The sequence below is a fragment of the Schistocerca gregaria genome, chromosome 4 (genome assembly GCF_023897955.1).
Source record: "Schistocerca gregaria isolate iqSchGreg1 chromosome 4, iqSchGreg1.2, whole genome shotgun sequence".
Classification (NCBI taxonomy): Eukaryota; Metazoa; Arthropoda; class Insecta; order Orthoptera; family Acrididae; genus Schistocerca; species Schistocerca gregaria.
The window spans coordinates 49,347,122-49,367,910 of NC_064923.1; the positions used below are offsets into that span (position 1 = coordinate 49,347,122).

At 42.0% G+C, this 20,789-nt stretch overlaps 1 protein-coding gene across 2 annotated transcripts in view; it reads left to right on the forward strand.

Moving 5' to 3' along the window:
• LOC126267533 (glutamic acid-rich protein-like) overlaps positions 1-20,789 on the forward strand; it is a 477,667-nt gene that overhangs the window by 299,784 nt on the left and 157,094 nt on the right. For both annotated transcript variants that reach the window (XM_049972835.1, XM_049972834.1), the window contains exons 7-9: positions 7,786-7,843; positions 10,836-10,896; positions 11,018-11,392. In XM_049972835.1, coding sequence (XP_049828792.1) covers positions 7,786-7,843; positions 10,836-10,896; positions 11,018-11,392 — 494 coding nt within the window. The remainder of the gene's footprint in view (positions 1-7,785; positions 7,844-10,835; positions 10,897-11,017; positions 11,393-20,789) is intronic.

Consider the following 20,789-nt stretch of genomic DNA (forward strand, 5'->3'; position numbering starts at 1 on the left):
GCAGCTTGAAGGTGGTTCATTGAACCCTCTGCCAGGCACTCTATTGTGAATAGAAGAGTAATCACATAGATGTAGATGTAGATCTTTCAGATAACCACACAGTCAAAAGTCATGCAGATTAAGATCAGGTGATCTGGATGGCCAGGCTATGGGAAAATGAAGTCTGATAATTGTAGCCTTTCTCAATTGCCTCTGCAGCAGTGACGTACCTGGCTGTGAAATTGTCAGAAGGGTGCCAACTTGCAAAAAATGATCCTATGCATGCATCTATGCTATTAAAGTGTTTCAATGACTCTCATAGCATTTACCAGTGACAGTACAGGCAACAGGACCTGCAAGACTCATCTCCTTGTGCAGATTTTCTATTGTCCATATTCTGTATGTCTTTCTATTATCGTGTCCTTGGAGATGGAAATCGGCTTTGTCTGTCCACAGAATGTACCACAGCGATTCATTGTTGATTTCTGTGCAAGCAATAAATACCAGAGTGAATGTCTGTCTTGCTGGGAGGTCAGGAGGAAGGGAACTTGGATGATTTTGCACAGATAGCTATGCAGGATGTTTTGTAGGATTTTATGGACCATATTCGCAGGCATATCCAATGTTCAGGCAATTCCCTGTGCACTGCATGTTTGCCCACCACTGCTCAGTCTCCCCTGCAATGCTTCTTGGAGACAGTCATGTTAGGTGTCTCGGACGCGAACTGAGGAGAAGCAATGTGCTGTGTGTTTGGCAGTGTGCCTGTTGTAATTTGACAACATGCTGAGCATTGGTTTTCTTTCGACAGCATTTTGAAACTGGAACTTTAATTGCTGCCACCAGTATCTATATCCATAGTGGAAAGTGAATGATCTGTAGCAAATTGGCAACTACCGTGGAATCTGCCAGGTGTGTAACAATTACAAAACTTCTCACACTGTTGCAGTTAGTACAGATCCTTTTACCAATGCAACTCTCTGTATAAACATTACTCATGGCACATATTAAAAGTTGTTTTGTCTATCTTCGTGGCTCAGAGCGAGCACCCAGCATCACACTTTGGAAATTAATGTATAAATTCTATGTGCACCATCTGAAGATGAGCCTGAAGAATTTCGAAAACAGGTGATAGCTGACAAAGAAGTGATACGAGTACTGTTGGTGGTTGGTGCACTTGATATGGCTTCATAAATAGGTCTGTTCATATCATGCACACTAACCACCATCAGTATCTCCACTTTGACATCTGTCACTCCTTCCATGTCAAAAAGTCTTTTTCTGACAGCCTTGCCACCTATGAAAGCTGCATCCACAACAGAAGGCAGGAGCTGTCAAGATATACTGATAATCTTACCAGAGACTTCATTGACAGGGAGTATTCTATCCAGCTCATCCATAAATAGACCTCCGATGTCATCACCTCCTCTGACACTAGTAAATATTTTCAGTATATACATTATGGATGACGAACTGCCACTATGATTTAAATTGGCAATTTATCTGGGTATAAATGTGCAGCCAGTCACTTTTTCGGATTTTAGATATGAACTATTGTACCATTAACTAGTTTTTGAGCCATGGTGTTACAGGATCATCATATGAGGGACGTTTGAAAAGTCCATGCAGCGTTCAAGAGATGGCACCACCGGCTTGTATCAAGGTCATGTTTAGTTAGTAGCATCTTTGGATAGAACGCACACCAAGTTTCAGCCATATTGGTCTATTTCTTTGTGCTTGCCATTTTTGTGAATCAAGGAAGTCGAGTGATTGTCTAAAAATGGATGAAGAAAACTTTCGTGTGGTGATTAAACATTACTTTGTGAAAGGCGAAACACCTCAGGAGACTAAAGAGAAGCTTGATAAACATTACAGTGGCTCTGCACCTTCGATTAGAACAGTTTATCAGTTGTTTTCGGGGTGGCCATATGGGCACAAGTGATGCTGAACATTCTGGACACTCTGTGGAGGTTACGACTCCAGAAATCTTTGATAAAATCTATGATATGGTGATGGATGGCATCTCTGCTATATGGTGATTAGCAACTTTCCTTCTCATAATATTGTTACATTCGATCCTGGATTTTCCTTTGATTTTTGCCTGATGGCTTTTCTTCGATCCTAACCCAGTGCTGTTTTCCTTTGTTGCTATTTTCTTTTGCATCACTATACTCACTGTCCGTCCTTTATCTCTTCTTTCCTGTTTTTCTCTTCTCGCCTCACAAACCGCACTACACACTCTACTCATGAGCTACACTGTATCAGCCGTCTCGGCCACGCACAAAAGATGGCTACAAGACCATGCTGATTGTTGGTGCTGCATCTTATGTCTCACATTACTCCCATCGATATAATTAATACTATACTTTCAAATTTGTCACTCTCTCTGTGTCATTTCCCATATTTTTTCATGTTACCTCCTGCACCTTTCCAGTGCCACACAATATTGTATCTCATCCTATGAACCTCTCCCCACCCCACACACTTTCTCCATTCTATTTCAGTTCACACTCACTAATTCCACCATCCAGTCACATCTACCATCCCCTCCCCCATTCACACTTATTCACCCTCAGATCTGCTACCCACAGAAATGTATATTTTTTTATTAGTTAGCCATTACATTGATCCTTGTGACTTCTCTCCTATTTTAGTGAGTTTTCGCCTTTTGCTATTGTTGAGTCCCTCAGATTTCATCTTGTTTCCACCTTTTGCATCCATTTCATCCTTTTCGAGATTTTTCACACGTATTTGGGTGTATTTTTGCGAAATTTTTTGGACGTTATTCTTCAGTATTTATGAAATTTTTCGCATTTTTCCACCACCATTGATTCTTGTTCCTTCCATCTGCGGCAGTACAGGAAAGTTTCCTTATCCCTAGCCAGATCTCAGTCACACATATTGTTCCTGCATTGTTGCTTACTTCATGGAATCCCCCTAATGACCTTACCATCAATTTACCCATCTCTGTCTGCCACCCCTCCTTCCACAATGACCTCCACCAGTCCAGATTCTGCCGATCCTTAGCCCTGACCAACATAGTCCTGCAAAACCATGTCAATCAAGCCCGAACCTGTGTGTGTGGTGGTGGTTAGTGTTTAACGTCCCGTCGACAACGAGGTCATTAGAGACGGAGCGCAAGCTCGGGTTTAGGGAAGGATTGAGAAGGAAATCGGCCGTGCCCTTTCAAAGGATCCATCCCGGCATTTGCCTGAAACGATTTAGGGTAATCACGGAAAACCTAAATCAGGATGGCTGGAGACGGGATTGAACCGTCGTCCTCCCGAATGCGAGTCCAGTGTGCTAACCACTGCGCCACCTCGCTCGGTAAGCCCGAACCTCCTTGCAGTACCTTCTCTCCATCCCCAAAATTCTCCTGCTATGCAATCCCAAATTCCTCTAACCCAAACACACATTGAAACTCTTGCCCTGCAGGAACTTGAGCAATATGCACAACACCACCTCAAAAAGCTGTCCAACCTTTTTATTTCCTACTCCCACCTTGGAGTACCACCGTCCACCACCTCTACAACCACCTCCAAACCTCCCCCACGTCCCATCATAGCTGACAAAAACCCTATCTCACAGACCTAGTACACTTACCCCACCCTCCAAAACTCCCTTCCACCACCAAACAGAATCCAGTACCTAAACAATCCCGCAACACATTCATGAACCTTTCCTCCAGAAACCGTAGCCCCACAGAAATATCAGTCCTCTCCTTTTTGCCCCACTCCCAAATTCTGTCATGCAGGACTTGTTAAAGACTTTCTCTCCTTCTCCTGGTCCTTACAGTAGAAACACTTTTTTGTCACCAATCATACCAATCAGAGTCAACCAGAGACTCAGTTCACTCCTCCATCCAGCCATGATCCACCCCCATTGTCCCCAAATCATCCCCGTTAACTTTCCAGAATTTCTTTACCTTGAACCTTGCCTCACTATCATTCCCCAAATCCCTCAACATGCAGATGCATCCACAGAAATAATCGCAGCCCACTATATAAAAACTGATCCTGACGGTAAAATCCTACCTGCAGACAAAGGCTCCACCACTGCTGTTTTGAACTGCAAGATTACTTGATGGAAGGATTCTGCCAGCTGTCAGATACTTCCACCTACAAACCTTGCCACTGTGACCCCTTTCCAGTAATCCAGCAGGATCTCCAGTCACTACTCAAATCCTTAGGCTCATCCCAGAACCTCTCCCTGGAGTCCATCTCTCTACTCACCCCTACCACTCCCTGCACTCATACCATCTACATGCTTCCTAAAGTCCATAAACCTAACAACCCAGGATGCCCCATTGTGGCTGGTTACTGTGCCCCCACTGAGAGAATCTCTGCTCTCATAGACCCAACACATTCAATCTGTTACCTGGAACCTATACTCCTATATAAAAGTTAGAAACAATTTCCACCACCGACTCTCCACAGCTCCTGTCCTTTACCACATGGTGCCCTCCTCAGCACTATTGATGCCACCTCCCTGTACACTAACATTCCTAATGCCCATGGCCTTACTGCTGTCGAACACTACCTTTCCAGATGCCCTATGGATTCCAAACCAACAACATCCTTCGTAGTCTCCATGACCAACTATATCCTCATCCTCAATTACTTCTCCTTTGAAGGCATTACCTACAAATAAATCTGCAGTACGGCTACGGGCACCTGCATGGCACCATCCTATGCTAACCTATTCATGGGCCATCTAGAGAAATCCTTCCTAAAAACCCTGAATTCTAAACCCCTCACCTGGCTCAGATTCATTGATGAAATCTTTGCTATCTGGATTAAAGGTGAGGACACCTTATTCACATTCCTCCATAACTTCAACAACTTCTCCCCTGTTTGCTTCACCTGGTCCTGCTCAACCCAACGAGCCACCTTCCTAGATGTTGATCTTCACCTCAGAGATGGCTCCATCAGTACCTCTGTCCATATCAAACCTACTAACCACCAGCAATACCTCCACTTCAACAGCTGCCACCCATTCCATACCAAGAAGTCCCTTCCGTACAGCCTGGCCCCCCAATGGTCATCGCATCTTGTGACAAGCAGTCCCTCTCAAAATATACCGAGGGTCTCACTGAAGCCTTCACTGACCATAATTGTCCTCCCATCCTTGTAGAAAAACAAATCTCCCGTGCCTTACCTTTTCAGTCTTCCACCCCCTCCCAAAGTCCCACAATCCGGCCACAGAGGAGCATTCGCCTCGTAACTCAATACCATCGACTACTGCAGCAACTGAATTACATTCTCCGCCAGGGTTTCGGTTACCTTCCGTCGCGCCCTGAAATGAGAAATGTCCTGCTCACTATCCTTCCCACCCTTCCTACCGTGGTCTTCCGCTGTCCACCGAATCGACACAGTATACTTGTCCATCCATACACAACTCCTGCTCCCAATCCCTCAATTCCTTACCTCATGGCTCATACCCCTGTAATAGACCTAGATGCAAGACCTGTCCCATACATCCTCCTACCTCCACCTACTCCAGTCCGATCACTAATATAACCTATCCCATCAAAGGCAGGGCCACCTGTGAAACCCATCATGTGATTTACAAGCTAAGCTGCAACCTCTATGCTGCATTCTATGTAGGCATGACAACCAACAAGCTGTCTGTCTGCATGAACGGCCACCGACAAACTGTGGCCAGGAAACAAGTGGACCACCCTGTTGCTGAACACACTGCCAAACATGATATCCCTCATCTTAATGACTGCTTCACAGCCTGTGCCGTATGGATCCTTCCCACCAACACCAGCTTTTCTGAATTGTGCAGGTGGGAAATTTCCCTGCAATACATCCTACGTTCCTGTAACCCTCCTGGCCTCAACCTTAGTTAGTCACTGTCCTAACCCATCCAGCTCTCTCCCTGTTCCCATTCCATCACTACACAGCTGTCATTTCACTGCCACACCCAGTCTTTTAATTTCTTTTATTTCTCTCCTTTCTGCTACTTACCCCCTCCCCTCTCCGCACTTTCTCTCCTGCTCTCCCTCTAAACTGCAGCACTTGACTATCTGCCACTCCCAGTTGAGTTATGAATTTCATTTTTTCTTCTAGTATTGTAATCATGTACCTCATTGTTCCTTTTGAACTGTAGTGGATTATTTACATCAAACTTCATGAGGGAATAAATATCCTGTGAAGCAGTAGTCAGAATGCCCAACTCCACATGTTTGGGCAATGAAGATCTTCTTTCTTAAAGATGAGTTACCCCAGAACATTATTCCACATGACACTACCGTATTAAAATAAGCAAAATATGTCAAGTTACTGATTTCTCTCTCTCTCTCTCTCCAAAATTTTCTTGGATTCTAAGTGCAAATGTGGCTGAGCTAAGTTTGTTTTAGGAGTTCCAAAATGTGTTTTTTTTTTCTTTTCATTTAAATTCTCATTAGTATGGAGACCTAAGAATTTTGAAGTTCCCATCCTATGTATTATTTCATCACCATGTGTTACACTTATCACTGGTGCAGCACCTCTAGAGGTGCAAAACTGAATATGATGTGGCCTTTTAAAATTCAGGGTGAGACCATTCACAGAAAACCAGTCGATGATACTTCTGAGAACTTTGTTCATAGTTTCTTCCATTTCTGTATGTGTGCTGGGAGTGATTACAATACTGGTGTCATCTGCAAAAAGAACTAATTCTGCTTGTTTTACATTAGACTGTAGATCATTTACATATATGAGAAACAGTAGTGGACATGAAGCACGTATGTGATTTCTTCCCAGTCAGAATTATGTCTGTAGATTCTTTTGGTTGAATTACTACCAAGTTCCATTGGTTGGCTATATCATCAATCCCATAAAACTTCAATTTATCTAAGATTCAAAAATCAGGTGTCTTGGGTATGTCACAGAAAATACCTACAAGTGCTATTTTGTTATTTAATGGTTATAATATGTGGTGTGTGAAAATGTAAATGGCATTCTTAGTAGAGCAACACTTCTGAAACCCAAACTGTGATTTGCTGAGGATATTATTATTCCCAGGGTGAGATACCATTGTAGAATATAGCACCACCTCAAAAATTTTGGAAAATAATGTCAGTAGTGAAATAGGTCCTATCACCTTTCTTACAGAGGGGTCTAACAATGGCATATTTTAGTCACTCTGGAAAAATGGCTTACATATTTCGGACAATACTGGACTTATTGTGTGGGAACAAATCTTTAGTACTCTGTTGGAAACACCATCAAAACCAGAAGAGCTTTTATTTTTGAGAGAATGTATGACCCTCTTAATTACAGAAGTAGGAGCTGGTGGTACATTCGTATGATGTAATTTTATGAGAGTTACTTCAAAATATTGCTGTGATCTTTCTATTGAACTCTTGGTCCCTATGTTGTCTTCTATGATTAAGAAATGATTATTAAATAGATTTGCTACATGTCACTTGTTATTTATAACCCTTCCATTCAATTAAATAATGTATGGGTCTCAAAAATCAGGTATATCTCTACCTCTTCCATATCCAACATGTCTTCTGACCCTCATCTGCTATAGAAAAACAAATGCCAACTAATGTTTCTTGTGATCTGTTAAGTGCCTCTATGTCCTACCCATAAATCTGCAGTTTAGTGATATAAATAGCAAAGTATAAATACAAACTGTTTGCATATCAAAGTACCCTATAATTTGATCATTATGAAATCTGTAATTCCTGGAATTGTATGTTGAGTGTAGCATTTTATTCTCTAGTCTTGAAGAATGTTGGTGCAACATGTGATTTTTTGTTGATGTTTGTCATTTTTTCTGAATATTTAATGAGAAAAAAAGCTCTGCTTGCAGGTGTCGAAGGACATATGACACCGATTCAAGAAGGAATACAAACAATGGAGAAAACAAGGTATGAGCCTGATTTCACATGATTGATTTACGAATTTCCAGTTGTATTAACTCCTCTTAAAACATTGTGATCACTATTTTCGCTATAGTTGAACAAAGTAATACATGCAAGTAAAGAAAAAAGACCATGTTAGACAACAAGAAACCAGTAGTAGAGATGAATACAGGGTGTATCAGAAAGAATAATCCAATTTGGACATCTAAATTTCTGAAACTAATAAACATATACAATGAACTTTGTTTTTTTGATGAACAACAAACTCAAAAAGTTTTTTTCATACCTTTTCATAGTTGTACAATATGCCTCCCCTTGAGTTGCCTAGTATATGTCAGGTCAGTATTCAAATTGTTCGCACACTGCAGCGAACGTGTATTGAGTTACAGCTACCTCAGTTGCTATCATGCCATGTCTCAGTTCACTCATTATTGTTGGTAATGGAGGCACATAACCAGAGTTTTTCATAAAACCCCACAATAAATAATCACATACGATCAGGTCTGGTGACCTTGGAGGCCAGTAATGTAAGTCTGAATCATTTAGTCCAGTGCAACTGATCCATCGTTCAGTAATACTTTGATTTAAAAATCCCTGCACTTCCGCATGCCTGTGTGGTGGTGCCCCATCCTGTTGGTAAATGGTCATTTGAATCAGTTTTCAACTGTGGGGGGGAAAAAAGTTCTCAAGCATATCGAGATATGGTAGATGCATGCCACACCTGTATCAGACACTCGGGTTGATTTGCCTTTACACAGACAACCTGTTTCTTGGAATTGTTCATGCGATCATCTAATGCTCTGTACTGTAGGAGGCTCCACACCATACCTAGTATGAAAGTCATGCTGGACTGTTATTTCTGACCCGCACTGCGCAAAATATAGAACACAAAATGCTTTCTGTTGTCCAGACACCATTTTTACTAGGACTGATGTGGGCACGCACTGCTGCAAATAGTGGTAACCATGTAAAACTCGGAGAGTTTGCTCTTTCCAAAAGTAGGTTTTTCGTGCACATATCTCAAAGAACATAATAGTTATGACTTTTTTTATAAATGGATAATTCTTTTTGATACACCCTGTATAAAACACACAAATTATAAAGAATATGCCAAAACATAAAGTCTTTTTTAAAATTAAGATAGTTTTCTATAGTGAAGTGTAGTAGTGGACTGATCAGTAATTTGTTCTGTATTAATGGTGTTTTTCTTCACATAAAATTCCTATCCCGCATCCCCCCCACCCACATTGAACACGTCTATATATCATCCACTACCCAAAAACTAAATTCCAACAAGCCCATTCTTTCCCCCTTCCCAATTATCAGTTCTGGTATGCTGCAGTGCCTGTAACAACACATCCTACCAGCCCTATACCTAGATGCACTCCATAACAGAGGTGGTTAGCACATACACAAAACTCAATCATTACTTATGACTTTCGCAACTCTTTGAGAGTGGGCTAGCAAGAAACTCATTGTTCGAATGAGGCAACCGTCACACTCACAGCTGTAGAGAAATCTGTGAAGTATGACATGGCCTGCAATGAAAAGTGTACACATTTATCACATGTACAGTTTAATCATCATCATAATATTTCTACCTTCGCATTTTCTTTCCCTCTTGCTTCCAAACATCATGACATCAGAAAATAAACATACTTTCCTCGCATGTACCTAGAAGCAAAATTATGTGCGGATGGATATGTGTGTGTATGTGCGAGTGTACACCTGTCCTTTTTTCCCCCTACAGTAAGTCTTTCCGTTCCCGGGATTGGAATGACTCCTTACCCTCTCCCTTAAAACCCACATCCTTTCATCTTTTCCTCTCCTTCCCTCTTTCCTGAAGAAACAACCATTGGTTGCGAAAGCTAGAAATTTTGTGTGTGTGTTTGTGTGTTATTTTATTGTGCCTGTCTACCGGTGCTTTCCAGCTTGGTAAGTCTTGGAATCTTTGTTTTTAATATATTTTTCCCATGTGGCAGTTTCTTTCTATTTTATTTACATTATATATATATATATATATAGGGAAACTTTCCATGTGGGAAAAATATATCTAAAAACAAAGTTGATGTGACTTATCAAACAAAAGCACTGGCAGGTCGATAGATACACAAACATACACACAAAATTCAAGCTTTTGCAACCAACAGTTGCTTCTTCAGGAAAGGGGGAAGGAGAGGGAAAGACGAAAGGATATGGGTTTTAAGGGAGAGGGTAAGGAGTCATTCCAACCCCGGGAGCGGAAAGACTTACCTTAAGGGGAAATAAGGACAGGTATACACTCGCGTGCACACACACACACACACACACACACACACACTCTTTGCCTTTACAGATGTTTACAAATGTCTGCTTGTGTCTGTGTGTGTGTGTGTGTGTGTGTGTGTGTGTGTGTGTGTGTGTGTGTGCGCACGCGCGCGTGTGAAATCACTAATGAAGATGCTTCATAAATAAAAGAAGTAAAAAATGTGTAAGGCAAAAAACAGACTGTCTTTCATTTAGTTGCAAAGACAGGACATACATCTATAACTTTTGATGCAACTAAGGAACAACGGAAAATGAAATTAAGATGATGAAATAAGTGTTTTTCTGCAAGAAAAAAGTGTTACATGGTCATCAACTAGCTTAGCGTAGACTTCCAGGGACTTCACCAGAAATTTGAAAATTCCTTGGATCATGTTAGATTTTGATGCAGTATATACCTTGAGCTTGAAATTCGTAACTTTAGTCTTTTACATATCTGTGAGTGATATATATTATGAAGTTAGACAGAGATATGGCCATGTCTTCTCCCCCCCCCCCCCCCCTCTCTCTCTCTCTCTCTCTCTCTCTCTCTCTCTCTCTCTCTCTCTCTCTCTCTCTCTCTCTCTGTGTGTGTGTGTGTGTGTGTGTGTGTGTGTGTGTGTGTGTGTGTGTGTGTTTGTGTGTGTGTGTGTGTGTGTGGTTAATTACTGTGATTCATCAAAAGTAATATTAGCTTTCTGTCTTGGTTTTGCAGCTATTCTTCAAACAGAACAGTCAAAAAATCCACTCCAGCTGTTCAGACTATACAGATGTGGGTTAGTGTTACCATTTGTAAATTGTTATTGAATTTTTAATTGAAGTTATTTTGATAATTTGAGTGGGTAAGCACAAGTGGAGAGGACCAAAGCAATTCTAAATATTTTTGTGATTGAACAGGTGAAAAGAGAGAGAGAAATATCAGACGTGGAAATGAATGGAGAACAGGATCAAATCTGTCTAACGAAAATGGGTATAAAACTAAGAAGGCTCATTCTGAAATGCGCCAACCAAGATCTAGGAAAAGAAAGGGTTCTGTATCTCCTGCTAAAAACACTGACTCTGCCATAGATGGAATAAAGAAAAAAAGAAGGAATGTTCGTAAAAGAGCAAAAATAAAAAGGATTGCCTGTGAGTCATCTGTTATGCCAAACAGTGAAAGTGCTCCTTCCAGTACTCACAAATCAGCATATATTCAAGAAAACCGAGTTGGAGATGGCCCCATTACACAGATTACTAGAACTGTATCTAATTTTGCAGAAGAAACACCAAGTTGTAAGTAGTTACTTCACATAAGTATTTAATAATTGTTATTGGTAGTTTCTAGTTTTATAAGACTATGATATCATCTCTGTATTGCAGTTTTATCAGTTCACTCAGGTATGTACCTTAGTTCTCACGAGTACTGAAAGATGTTATGTGATTAAGAAATCATCAGGAACACTTAGTACTAATTTTTAAATATTCCTGCTAGCATAGAACATCACTCACACATAGAATAGACATTGAACTGCAGGCTTGCACACATTTGGTAACTAGTTAAGTTATCTATCTCTGCAACTACTTCTGAGTTGAGGTCTTACTAATCCATCTTACCTACTTAGTTCCCCTCATTAGCTAGCACCTCTTTCCGGATCATTGAAACTGGTTGAAAACATTTGGTGACAATAGAATGATTCCAATAATGTAAACCATGCATTATATAGGGCTGAATTTCTGTGACATTTAATAACATTTTTATATACTTTACAGTTGATGGCCAGTCATGCAGGTAGATGAATAGCTACAAACTGCTATACAGTCCTAGTGCTGTTGACCTAAGCATGATAAGTAGAGACTGTTTAGTGTGGCATAAGAACAATTAACATTATAATAACAAGATTAGCCACTGTGTTAGGTAGCAGAATAATTTCACCAGAATAACACACTGGTTTTCAGGCTGAGCAAAATACACCACAAATAAATGAGGCTGCACAGTGAAAGTATGTCCACACTGTTAAGATTGTTGCTGCATTGGATTGTTATCGTAGCAGCACACCATTGTCAGTTAATCACAGTTATCAAAGTTGAATGTGAATTCACAATGCAAAATCACGCAGGGTAGCCGCAGTGTCTGAAGTGTCGTGTCACGGTTTGCACACCTTAATGAAACACATGTCTGCCCCCCGTAGCTGAGTGGTCAGCGCGACAGAATGTCAATCCTAAGGGCCCGGGTTCAATTCCCGGCTGGGTTGGAAATTTTTTCCGCTCAGGGACTGGGTATTGTGTTGTCCTAATCATCATCATTTCATCCCCATTGATGCTCAAGTCACCGAAGTAGCATCAAATTGAAAGACTTGCACCCGACAGGAGGTCCTAGTCACACGGCATTTAAAATGAAACACATATGGTATTTGGTTTTGCTTTCTCCATCTATAAACAGTTCATTGCAAAGGATGATGATGTTAGTACTTAAGATTTTTACTCACATGTTTAGAAATAAAGAAGTCTATACCTTTTTGTCAATCTAAGTCTTAATCAATGCTTAATATCTCTAAATTTGTGAGGGAAAATGCCAAAACTTGGGAAATCAGTGGGAAACTTGTAGCAACCCTGCTTTCTTTGGAAGATGATAAAACGTCCTATGATTGATTAATTGTAGTGCACTTTGTCATGTCACTCACTTAGCTGTAATTATGACCTTGGTAGACATGACAGTTTTGTCAACTAATGAACACCTCCACCCCCCTTCCCCCTCCTATTACACATAAACTATGTGTCTGTTATATGTTTCATGCATGGTTAAATATTTTGGAGCTTTCCTCTTGAGGTTTCACCCCTTCTCTCAGTTCCAAGAATTTGTTGAGAGCAACATCTTTCCTAGGGACAGGAAATTCAGGGACTTTGTTACAAATGCATTTCCAGTTTACTCTTAAAATCTCGGCATTTGAAGAGTCTTTACCTTGTATGTGGTCTATTTTGTCATTAAAAAATGGAAAGTATGCCAGGCTTCAGTGCCCAGAAGGCACAAAAGGTGCGTGCGTGTGTGTGTGTGTGTGTGTGTGTGTGTGTGTGTGTGTGTGTGTGTGTGTCTGGCTGTCTGTGCACAGCTTATCAGTGACAGTCAATTTCAAATGCAACTGGAGTCAATACTTTTAGGAAATGCAGATCCATCTTAAAAAGTTTCCGAGCAAACAGTGAGAGAGGAAACTGTACATATTGAACACCTGAAATTGAGGTATCTCACAAAAGTTCATTGTTTATAGTAGCACATAAAGCTGCAGCTTATCAGGGAGCCAACCAAGACAAAAAGTGGACGGCAGTAGTCCAAAAGCCCTTAGTGTGGTCTGACAAGTCAAAATTTTCTTTCTTTTCAGTCATATGAAGTGCCAGATGCACCAATTCGTAATTAGGTGTTTAACTTGCAATTCGTGAAGGTTGTAGTTTTGGTCAGATGTGGTTCTGTGATGTTTTGAGTTGTTTTTCATACCATGACTTGGACCCACTCTTTCAAATTACCAACAAACTGAACCAGGGTGCTTGTTTCCACACATCAGTGACCATGTGCTGCCATATCTTGACTGGACACAAATTACCTTAAACCCATACCATAAAAAAGTTTGGAACTACTTGGAGCAGCAAGTGAAATTATCTGTCAATGTCCCCACAATTTGTGGATAAACATTAAAGTGTGGCTTCAGCTGGATGTGGAATATCTGAAGAAAATTGTGGACACTCTTTCTCACCTATTTGAGGCCATTATCAAGACTGGAAGTGCTGTTACAGGATTTTACCAGGACATCATCTGGATGTGACTAATTTTTTGTACAATGTGCTTAGCTATCACTTGCAACTTGTTGACTTTCAAAGCAGTGGAAAAATGAGTTCTGAAAACTGAACAATGCTTACCAGCATTCTGCGACTGGAATTACTGTCAACAAATATAACACTTAATTAGTGTGATCCTGGACAAATATACTCACTGGCACTCCAAAATAACTGTGAAAATTACCACAAGCTGATTGGAAAGCAAGATTACATGGCATGAAGATATCAGAAGCAGATTAGCACAGGTAAATAAGAGAGCTTTCTTCTTTGAATGAGCTCGACTGAAATCAGATATTGATATGGAATTGAGGAAGAAGTTCCTGGAAGTGTATATCTGCAGATGGCATTTTGTGGACCACTGGAAGAGGAGGAGGAAGAAGAAAGTGGTACTATCAAAGAACGTCAAAAATTAAGTGGACAGGTGAAGTACAAAATGAAGTAGTACTAAGAAGATTTTTTAGTGTGGGTGTAGACCAGATGTGGCTTGAAGTCAACAAATAGTATCAACAGCAATTGAAGAGATTTATACCAAATAAATTGACAAAAGATGTAACTGATCCCCCATGTTACACAAAACCCACCAGAACACTGTTGCAGAAACAATGAAAAAATCAATGCCAAATTTAAATGAATGCAAAATTTGCAACATTGATAGTCTTTTATGGAAATATCAAAGTTTAGTGTGAGCTTCAGTACAAGATGTGGATAATAGTTTCCACAATGAAACTTTGTTTCAAAGCCTGGCAGAAAATCCACAGAGATTGTGGTTGTATGTAAAGTATGCAAATGGCAAGACACAATTAATGCCTTCTCTTTGCTATAGCAATGGAAATATTATCTATGACAGTGCCACTAAAGCAGATTTCTAATCAAGAACAGTTGCATACAGGAGTAACTTAGAAATAGATATCCTCGGAGTAGTAAAGCAACTTGAATCACTTAACAAAAGCAAGTCTTCTCGTCCAGACTGTACACCAGTTACGTTCATTTCCGAGTACACTGATGCAATAACTCCATGTTAAACAGTCATATACAATTGCTCACTCGATGAAAGATCTGTACCCAGTGACTGGAAACTTGTGCAGATCACACTAATATACAAGAAAGGCAGTAGGAATAATTCATTAAATTATAGACTCATATAATTAATGTTGATATGAAACAGGATTTTCGAACATATACTCTGTTCAAACACTGTGAGCTACCTTGAAGAGGACAATCTATTAAAACGTAGTCAACACAGATTTAGAAAACATATTTCTTGTGAAACACAACTAGCTCTTTACTCGCACAAAGTACTGAGTGCTATTGACAATGATTCCATATTTCTAGATTTCAAGAATGCTTTTGAAACTGTACCTCACACACAGGTTGTAATCAGATTGTGTGCTTATGGAATATTGTCTCAAGTATATGACTTAATTCATTATTCCCTTTCAGAGAGGTCACAGTTTGTAGTAACTCTCAGAAAGTCATAGAGTAAAAAGGAGTGATCTTTGGTGTCCCTGAAGCTAGTGTAATAGGCCCTCTGCTGTTCCTTATCTACACTCCTGGAAATTGAAATAAGAACACCGTGAATTCATTGTCCCAGGAAGGGGAAACTTTATTGACACATTCCTGGGGTCAGATACATCACATGATCACACTGACAGAACCACAGGCACATAGACACAGGCAACAGAGCATGCAAATGTCGGCACTAGTACAGTGTATATCCACCTTTCGCAGCAATGCAGGCTGCTATTCTCCCATGGAGACGATCGTAGAGATGCTGGATGTAGTCCTGTGGAACGGCTTGCCATGCCATTTCCACCTGGCACCTCAGTTGGACCAGCGTTCGTGCTGGACGTGCAGACCGCGTGAGACGACGCTTCATCCAGTCCCAAACATGCTCAGTGGGGGACAGATCCGGAGATCTTGCTGGCCAGGGTAGTTGACTTACACCTTCTAGAGCACTTTGGGTGGCACGGGATACATGCGGACGTGCATTGTCCTGTTGGAACAGCAAGTTCCCTTGCCGGTCTAGGAATGGTAGAACGATGGGTTCGATGACGGTTTGGATGTACCGTGCACTATTCAGTGTCCCTTCGACGATCACCAGAGGTGTACGGCCAGTGTAGGAGATCGCTCCCCACACCATGATGCCGGGTGTTGGCCCTGTGTGCCTCGGTCGTATGCAGTCCTGATTGTGGCGCTCACCTGCACAGCGCCAAACACGCATACGACCATCATTGGCACCAAGGCAGAAGCGACTCTCATCGCTGAAGACGACACGTTTCCATTCGTCCCTCCATTCACGCCTGTCGCGACACCACTGGAGGCGGGCGGCACGATGTTGGGGCGTGAGCGGAAGACGGTCTAACGGTGTGCGGGACCGTAGCCCAGCTTCATGGAGACGGTTGCGAATGGTCCTCGCCGATACCCCAGGAGCAACAGTGTCCCTAATTTGCTGGGAAGTGGCGGTGTGGTCCCCTATGGCACTGCGTAGGATCCTACGGTCTGAGCGTACATCCATGCGTCGCTGCGGTCCAGTCCCAGGTCGACGGGCACGTGCACCTTCCGCCGACCACTGGCGACAACATCGATGTACTGTGGAGACCTCACGCCCCACGTGTTGAGCAATTCGGCGGTACGTCCACCCGGCCTCCCGCATGCCCACTATACGCCCTCGCTCAAAGTCCGTCAACTGCATATACGGTTCACGTCCACGCTGTCGCGGCATGCTACCAGTGTTAAAGACTGCGATGGAGCTCCGTATGCCACGGAAAACTGGCTGACACTGACGGCGGCGGTGCACAAATGCTGCGCAGCTAGCGCCATTCGACGGCCAACACCGCGGTTCCTGGTCTGTCCGCTGTGCCGTGCGTGTGATCATTGCTTGTATAGCCCTCTCGCAGTGTCCTGAGCAAGTATGGTGGGTCTGACACACCGGTGTCAATGTGTTCTTATTTCCATTTCCAGGAGTGTATATAAATGATTTAGGAGACAATCTAAGCAGCCATCTTAGGTTGTTTGCAGATGATGCTGTTGTTTTCATCTAGCAAAGTCATCAGATGATCAAAATCAACATAAAAATGATTTAGATAAGATATCTGTATGGTGTGAAAACTGGCGGTTGACCCAAAATAATTAAAAGTGTGAGGTCATCCATATGAGTGATACAAGGAATCTGTTAAACTTCAGTTTCACGATAAATTTGTCAAACCTAAAGGTCATAATTACAACTAAACACCTAGAAATTACAATTACAAACAAATTAAACTGGAAACAACACACAGAAAATGTGGGGAAGGCAAACCAAAGACTTCATTTTATTGGCAGAACACTTGGAAGATGCAGCAGATCTACTAAAGAGACTGCCTATGCTATGCTTGTCCATCTCTTTTGGAATGCTGCTGAATACTGTGTGGGATCCTAACCAGATAACCAAGTGAGATGGCGCAGTGGTTAGCACACTGGACTCGCATTCGGGAGGACGATGGTTCAATCCTGCGTCCAGCCATCCTTATTTAGGTTTACTGTGATTTCCCCAAATCGCTCCAGGCAAATGTTGGGATCGTTCCTTCAAAAGGGCATGGCCAACTTCCTTCCAGATCCTTCCCTAATCTGATGAGACTGATGACCTCGCACTCTGGCCTCCTCCCCCAAACAACCCAACCCAACCCTTACCAGATAGGTTTAATCGAGTACATCAAGGAAGTTCAAAGAAGGGCAGCACATTTTGTGATATGAAGAATCGTGGGAGAGTGTGTGATGAACGTGATATATGATTTGGCATGAATCATTGAAGTGAAGATTTTTTTGTTGCAGCAGGTTCTTCTCAACAGCTTTCAACCACAGTTTCTCTTCTCCGAATGTGAAAATACAGGGTGTATCAAAAAGAATCATCTGATTTGGCACATCTATATTTCTGAAACCAATAAACATATACAGTCAGTTTGGTTTTTTGATGAACAGGAAACTCGAAATGCTTTTTTTTCATACCTTTTCATTTAATATGCCCCTCTTGAGATGCGTGGCATATGTCAGTGTGGTAATCACTTTGTGCCCATACTGCAGCGAACATGTCATGAGTTACAGCTTCCGTCATGTGCTTTCTCAGTTCATTCATTATTGCTGGTAATGGAAGCACATAAACAGAGTCTTACATAATCCCCCACAAGAAATAATCAGACGCAATCAGGTCTGGTGACCTTGGAGGCCAGTAATGTAAGGCTGCATCATTTAGTCCATTGTGACCAATCCTTCATTCACTGATCCTTTGATTTAAAAATTCCTGCACCTCTGCATGTCTGTATGGTGGTGCCCCATCCTGTTGGTAAATGAAGTCATTTGAATCAGTCTTCAGCTGTGGGGAAAAAAAAGTTCTCAAGCATATCGAGATGTGTGTTTCCTATAACAGTGAACTCAGTAAAGAAAAATGGACCATACACCTTTTCCCATGAAACTACACAAAAGACACAAATCGTTGGAGAGTCTCCCTGATGCTGTACAACTTCATCTGGTTGTTTCGTATCCCATATTCTCACTTTGACATTTCACCTTTCCATTTAAATGAAATGTTGCAACATGTAGTTGTCACTGCCAAATGTAGATGTTGGCGTGCAGTGGAGGAATGTTGGTCTTGATGGAAACTGTCAGGATGCGCCGCTTTAAAACTTGGCGGTGATCTGAAAGTGTTTTGTTATTCCCTGCTTTAGTGCTTCGTTCCTCTCTGTCTGCGTCGGAGGGTCCCACGATGCCTAGGACACAACTTTGCTGTCTGCAAAACAGCTTTGCGCTGAAGGCTACCTCAACGACCCGTGCAACGTACTGCGACGTGCTGGCTGTGTACAGCTGCATTGTTTTGATGACATCAGGATGTGCTGGCACCTGACTCATCAGCCTTCATCCCCATTGCCTCAGCACTGCCCACTGGGAGCCGCAGGGCGCTCCGCTGCATGCTTCTTCGCCATTGTGGTTGAGATTATGGGCGACAACAAGTGCCTGTGATCTGACACGCACATCTGCAGCTCTCGCCTTGGGGTGCCTCCCCTAGTTTCCTTATACATCATAGACGTCTTATGAACCATTACAATTCCTTGCAGTAACTCTGCTCATTTTACATAAGGATGTATTTATCGGGATGCATATGCACCAAAAAAACTTCATATAATTTAGAAAACATTGGTATGGAATATGTCAAACCCATTTTTAATTCTATGTTGAAAACTGATACACGGTATTTTATACATTTCATTGCCACAAGAATAAATGTGATTTGATATTGATTTGTCGTACTTTCTCCACATTTGCGAGTCTGTTAAAATCATTCTATAAACAGAAATTTAACTTTGAAAATTCTAGGTTCACGGCGTGTGTTGGGAGCCAACAAGACTTCTCGCAGTAGCGAGCCGTTCAGTGTCTCACCGCTGGCTGGCTATGGACCCCGCATTGGCATCAGAGAGTCGAACCAGTGACCCACCGTGGACTTGAACACTGGCGCTCCATTTGCTGCTGTGTGTAGCTGGTGGTGTGACAAGCCCCACCATCCAGGAGAGCTGCAACACTTAAATCCCCCTCGTTAGAAAACAGGCACCTATTTATACATGGCTGTGCGTCTCCATTTTGCTAACGCGCCACTCTGAGTCATGTACTCATAACACCTAGGTTGGGCCAGTGGGCCCCTTCTGCCTGTAACTTGCGCCATGCAAACTGCTGCGTTTACTCTTTTCAGCAGTTCTACGGCCCTATGGCCTCCATTTTACTTCACAACCACTGGTAAGCGTAACTTACTGTCAACAGGCTCACACCTGGCTGTAACTTGTGATCTCATAAATATTGCACTGAATCTAACTTTTCCTATCTTAAATGGTGGTGCTGTTGCATTATTCCCCCCTTCAGAAAGACCCAGTCCCCAGGTCAACCTCTTACTACTCTTAATCTTGTTTGGGTCAGCACATACTTATGACATATTTACTACTAGTATTAGAAAACCTAGGGTCTAGTCCTCTTAAAACGCATGATGTGAGACAAAACGTAAAAATTCCTTACTGGATGACCACTCCACTTAATGCTCGATCAACACCTTACCCACCGTCTTATGCCCTCGATATCCAATCCACTGGGATTTGGACTATCATCGGTTCCCTCTTGGAATTGGCTCTTTGCCTGATCATATTGAAAACAACACACAACAAAGTAAGGCTGCAATGGCACTTGGCACAGAGGTTCGTTGCCTTTCCCTATATTGAGTGATATGCTGCACAAGCTGTTTGGCTGATATGTGCCCCTCTTGCTCTAAAATGAACTGGTGTATGGATCTCAACAGACCTGACTCCAGAGTTTGATTTAACAAGGTCAGATTCTGCTTTGGCAAAAACTTTTAAGTTACTTCTGGCCAGTACAGCTGTGGCTGTGCAACATTCAATTGTGTGACTCCTGAAATTGATGCTGGCATATGGAAGATTGGTCTATTATATTACACTCAGTTCCATCGATTAAAATTCTTCTCCTCTCGAGCTCTATACGTTTTGTTTTTGCAAATACTCCCTGCTCGAAAAAATTTTCGTAGGTGGAGAAGATCCAATGCATCCTAACCCGTTGCAAGCTCAATTTTGGCTCCATGATTTCACTTGGACAGTCTATTTCTTCGCTCTTGGCTAAACATAACTGTACCATGCCCATGTCCATATTAGTGTCTATCACCCTTGCTGGACATACTGTTACCTTCCCTCTATGGCAGGTCCGTAATTCCTCCCTTGTCATCTCGGTGTACCGGCTGTTAACTGTTGATATCAGCAATATCTCCTCAGTTTTTACTTCTACAAACTTGCTCAATGCTCCCCACTTCACTGGATACGGGTGGACCGTGTAACATTGAAAC